Source organism: Elephantulus edwardii, unplaced genomic scaffold (genome assembly GCF_000299155.1).
Source record: "Elephantulus edwardii isolate Elephantulus edwardi_28Jun2011 unplaced genomic scaffold, EleEdw1.0 scaffold00017, whole genome shotgun sequence".
NCBI lineage: Eukaryota > Metazoa > Chordata > Mammalia > Macroscelidea > Macroscelididae > Elephantulus > Elephantulus edwardii.
The window spans coordinates 18882653-18888032 of record NW_006399767.1 but is presented as its reverse complement, the minus strand read 5'-3'; the positions used below and the strand labels follow the sequence as shown (position 1 = coordinate 18888032).

At 45.5% G+C, this 5380-nt stretch overlaps 1 protein-coding gene across 1 annotated transcript in view; it reads right to left on the bottom strand.

The window, feature by feature from the left end:
- The window catches only part of MOCS1 (molybdenum cofactor synthesis 1), a 40741-nt gene that overhangs the window by 21655 nt on the left and 13706 nt on the right, over nucleotides 1–5380 (bottom strand). Inside the window, exon 3 of the mRNA XM_006882015.1 lies at nucleotides 3723–3890. Coding sequence (XP_006882077.1) covers nucleotides 3723–3890 — 168 coding nt within the window. The remainder of the gene's footprint in view (nucleotides 1–3722; nucleotides 3891–5380) is intronic.

Sequence of the window (5380 nt, the reverse complement as noted above, 5' to 3'; positions counted from 1 at the left end):
GAAAAGACAAGGAAAAACGGGGTTGCCTTTATAGTAAAAAAAGTTATTTCTAGATCCATCTTGAAGTACAACATCGTGAGTGACAGGATCATATCCATACGCTTACAAGGAAGTCCAGTAAATACCACTATCATTCAGATATATGCACCAACAACCAGAGCCATGACTGTTAGCATAGAAAATTCAGAAGCATCTAAACATATTCTACACAGCATTCACTGGAGACTAGCACTCAGGGTGGGTACAAGATGTATATACCAGAAACAGGAAACACTAAAATGGAATCTAAACATGACATTGTCAAAATTATAGCATAGAACAGGAATTATCCTAGACAGTTAAAATGTCACATGGTTCAAATCCACCAACTTCTCCTTGGGAGAAAGATGAGCAATCAACTAACTGTCCCTGAAAACCTGCTGGAGGGTCATCTATTCATTGATTCTGACTCAACAGCACATAACAACAACTAAAATGAAAAGATTACTTATAAAAATGTGGGAAGACATAAGGGACCCCATAATGGCTGAGCAGCAACACTGGAAATTCAGTATCTAGTCTGTGGCCCAAAGAACACGAGGAGAAAAGTAAGAGCCCAGTGAAGTCTCTATGGAGGAGAGACTGCCCTGAGGGAATTTTAGTCCTGGACAGAATCTGGCTCTGAAAAAAAAAAAAAAGCCAAAAAACCCAAACACAAAGAATCCACAGTATAATTACATTAGAAATGGTCTGTATTGAAACATTTCTTAAAAATAAGTATTATATAATATATACATAGGGAGAAAAAACCACACACCCCAAACCAGCAGAAAAACAGAAGGTTAACAGTTGGGAAAAGACTGTGTCACAGATTAATGCAGTCAGGGAGAGGCTGCGCCCTCCCACTAGGGAGTTTAGCAGTATCAGCCAGAGCCTGAGGGGGCTTCAGGCAAGGATGCCAAGTGAATGGAGTAATCCTTCTTTCCCCCCAAAACTCTAACCTGGAAGGTGGAGACATCCTATCTCTAATTTCTAGTCCTCATCCTTCATCATTCTAGATTTACTACCTCACCAGCACTGCTCTTGGCTGCCTTCAGGGCTGTTTTACTCTGAATGACTGCTTTTGGGAGGATGAGAGGCACTAGCCTGAGGATGTCCAGGTGTTAGCAAGCACTGTATTACTGAAATTGAAGCATAGCAGGTGACCCTCTTTTCACAGCACTGAGGGAGGGGCAGACAGTGCAATCCTTTCCTCTATCAGCCTATACCTTCAGCATCAAGTAGTAAATCCTCAGAAACACATCACTGTGCCTTGTCAATGCATGTCCTCGTCAGTGTCTGGTGACAGCAGTCCTTGTTCAGTCCATGTTATCAGCCAGAATCAATACTTATTAAATATCATAACAGAAAAGGTCTTGAAGTGAGTGGCTTGCCTACAGATGAGAATACAGGGGTCCTAGGTGGGGGAAGAAGAAACAAATATAAATTCAGAGAGCCAGGGACCGACAGACAGGAAACAGGGCTTCCACTCCACTTTGTGCCAATCCGTGGCTTCTGTGGATGCTCGGATCCTAGAATCTGTGCTCAGTCATTTTGCATCCCTCTGGCCAGAGAGTGAGCCTCACCCCCTCTGTTCTCCCTGGCAAACAGCTGATACTCAAAGAGGAAAGTGGCATAGGAGTGGCAGAGAGAGGAAGTGGCCTGAAGGAGGGCTGGGCTTGGTAGCTGGAGAGATTCACAAGGTTTCAGAACTTCCTGGAACCCAGCCTGCCTTTCAGCTCTGAGGAGCTGCCCAGAACAGAAGGTCCAGATCTGCTGGGCCTGACCATGAAACACAGGCTAAGTGAGATCAGTTGGGGCTGGAGAGAGCTGAGAAGAGGACTGTCAGGGGGCCCTGGGTCCTCCGTAGGGCTCCCACTGGCACCCCTGGCTCAGCCCTTATCAAATGTCCAGTCAATCCTACGCCTGTGGCTGCTCTCTCCAATTGGCTGTGAGTCTTGGAAGGCAGGGACTATGGCTCATTTATCTTTGTATCCCAGGCACAGTGCCAGGCATGTGGACAGCCCTCGAGAAAACAAATAAACGGGGCAGAAAGCTGAGGGTGGGGAAACCCACCTGCAGCAGCTGGGGCGGGGAGGGCAGAGATTAAAAACAGAGAACTTCCCTTTGCTCTGGTTTTATCGTCAGTGAGCAAAGGTCTCCCTGCCTAACTCTAGGGCTCAGGGGAGCACGTGGCAGGAGGATCTGTGGAGCTACCCATCACAGAGCACCTGCTCCATGCTGGGCATTTATTTTCACTGCATCCTCTTGACCCTATGAGGTAAGTACTATTATTGTCCCAGGGCTTAGAATAGAATTCACAACCTGTCAAAAGGTACATTGCCAGGAAAAGACAGAGCCAAATACAAGCATGTCCCCGAACCAAACTCTGAACCACTCTTGATTTCTTCAACACAAAACCAGGGAGCACCAGTTATATATCAGGCATGGCTCTCAGTGCTGGGAACACAGCTATGAACAAAACCCACAGCAGGTCTTCCAGGAGCTTTTATACTAGTTCCTGCAGAAGAGAGACTATGGAAAATTAAATGTACAACCAAGGCATATCGTGTCAAGATGAGATAATCCCAAAGAAGAAAAACAAAGTGGGATGAAAGGAGCATGTAAGAGTCCTTCACCACTCCTGTGAAGGGCCAGAGAATAAACATTTTCTGTTTCGATGGCCATGAAAAAAATCCATGGTGATACAATGATTAAGCACAAGACTGGTAACTGAAAGGTAAGAGATTCAAATCTACCAACCATTCTGTCAGGAGAAAGACATGGTTGTCTGCTTCTGCAGATTTACAGCCTTGGGAACTAAGGGATGATTCTACTTTGTCCTACAAGTTCATTATGAGTCAGAATCTACTCGACAGCAATGGGTTGGGTGATATTGGTTTGACACGTAACTATTTGTCTCTACCATTGTAGTGCAAAAGCAGCTACAGAGAATCCATAAACAAATAAGTGTGGCTGTGTGCCAATAAAACTTTATTTGTGGGCACTGAGCTTACAATTTCACATAATTTTTACATGTCACAAAACATTAGTCTGATGTTGACTCTTTCCCAGTTATTTAAAAACACAGAAACCAGTTTTGGCTGGCAGGTTTTCCAAGAGCAGATAGTAGGCTGGGTGTGGCCTGTACGCTGGAGTTTATAAGTGCTAAAGTAGTTAAGGCAAGTGGTTCAAACCCACCAAAAGCTCTGGGAAGATGAGCAATCTCCTCTCATGTGGTTTATAGCTTCTGAAAACTCACTGGAGGGTCAACTATGAGTTAGTTCATATAACAACAACGCTTACAAAAGACAGAGTGAGCACTACATGAATGTTCATGACCCTTATCAGTTACTGGTGTGACCTGCTCTGATTTCTTTTTAATAGGAGCCCTTTGGCTGCTGTGTGGAGATAAGGCTCAGAGAAGTAAGGGAGGTGCAACGAGATCAATTAAGAGGCAATCCGTGTGTTTTCCTGGGGCGTGTGGCAGTGCCTGGCGTCAGTCGGTGGTCATCACCAAGACTCAGTGACAGTATCTCCAGACTGCCACAGACATGTAACTGCAGTCCTCTAGACAACCCATGGTGAAAATGCAGACAAGCCACCAATGACCAACAAGTGGGAGATCTATTCCCAACACCATCACATCCAGCTGCAGGAGTTGGGAATATGGAGAAGAGGCGACAGTTTTGGTCAAAACTCACCCACAATATCCACCACGTCAGGCCGGATGAGCGGCTCCCCACCCGTGAGTCGGATCTTGTCCACACCTTCCTTCACAAAGAGCCGTGCAAGGGTCAGGACCTCCTCAGTGGTCAGCAGGTCTGCCTTTGGGGTCAGGGGGACCCCTTCCTCAGGCATGCAGTACTGACCTGAGAACATAGGGGACAAACGGTCACAGCAGCCAGGCCTGTGATGCCTCCACTTCCCAACCCCCCAACCAGGCCAAAAGCTTCTCCTGAACTACCCTACCTCCCCCCAGTGCCAGACAACACCTTCCCACATCTGGGAGTCAGAATAGGCTGGCCTTTACTCTAGGCCAGGTATTATCTGGCAGTCACTTTCAAATTCTAACTCCCTCTCACCATTTGGATCTGAGAGTATAAATTAAAGAGGACAGATGAGGTAAAGGGCTGCAGGAAGCCTAGTCTCTCAGGATCAATCATCCTTCTTTATTCATCTGGTTTTGGAATAAACATGTTACCAATACCACGTGTGCCAGGAGGGGATAGAGTCTTCACTCTCATTGACTTGGGAAAGCTACTCTCCTGTACAGATGCTCTCATCTTTCTATTCCAGGCCATCAACTATCTCATTTGATGGGTGGACAAAGTGAAGCACAATTTGTTCAGGGTGAACTAGCAGAACGGAGTAAGCTGGGGTAGCTAGTAGGAGGGGGCATCAAGGACCCCTCTAATTCCTGTATCTTTTGTCAAGAATTAGGTCTAGATCTGCTTGAGGGCCACGGACTCAAATTAGTGAACTAGATCTAGAACTGATTTGTTTGGTTTTTTTAAGACAGAATTGAGAAGAGAGAATCAGTAACTATCAGAACATAACATGTGTTGTATGTGGAGTACATGTCAAAATAATTAAACTCACTGTCATCAAGTCTTACCTGACTCACAGTTAATTCTCCAGTAGAATTTCAGAAGCTGTGAATTTTATGGGAGCAGACTGTTCGTATTTCTCCATGGGAGCAGCCAGGTGGATTCAGACCACTCGCCTATAGATTGGCAGTCCAATTCCTTACTTCACCAAAGCTCATAGTGCATGGTGTTGTTATGTGCCATCAAGTTGACTAAAACTCACAGTGACTAAAACTCACAGTAACCCTATGAACAAGATCTCTGAACCCTGCCCTATCTTGTGCCATCCTCACCAATTCCAACACGCTCGAGTCCATCTCACAGTCACTGCGTCAATCCACCTCGTTGTGGGTCTTCCTCTTCCTCCGATTCTCCATCTTTCTGAGCATGCTTATGGGTCCTTCTCCAAGGACTGATCCCTTCTTACAACATGGCCATAGCATATGAGATGGAGTTTCACCATTCTTGTCTCCAAATAGAATCCTGGTTTCACTTCCTACTGGATGGCATAGTTTATTTTCTTCGCAGTCCATGGGATATTCAGGACTCTTCTCCAGCACCACAACTCAAAGGTATCGATGATTCTTCTGTCACCCTTTGTCACTGTCCAACTTTCAGATGCATAACAAGCAACTGAAAAGACCATGACTTGGACTAGGCACATCTTAGACTTAAAATGGACATTCTTGCTCTTTAGTACACTGGAAAGGTCCTTGACCCCAGATTTTCCCAGTGCAACTCGGTTTTTAATTTCTTGACTGCTGGTAACAAGG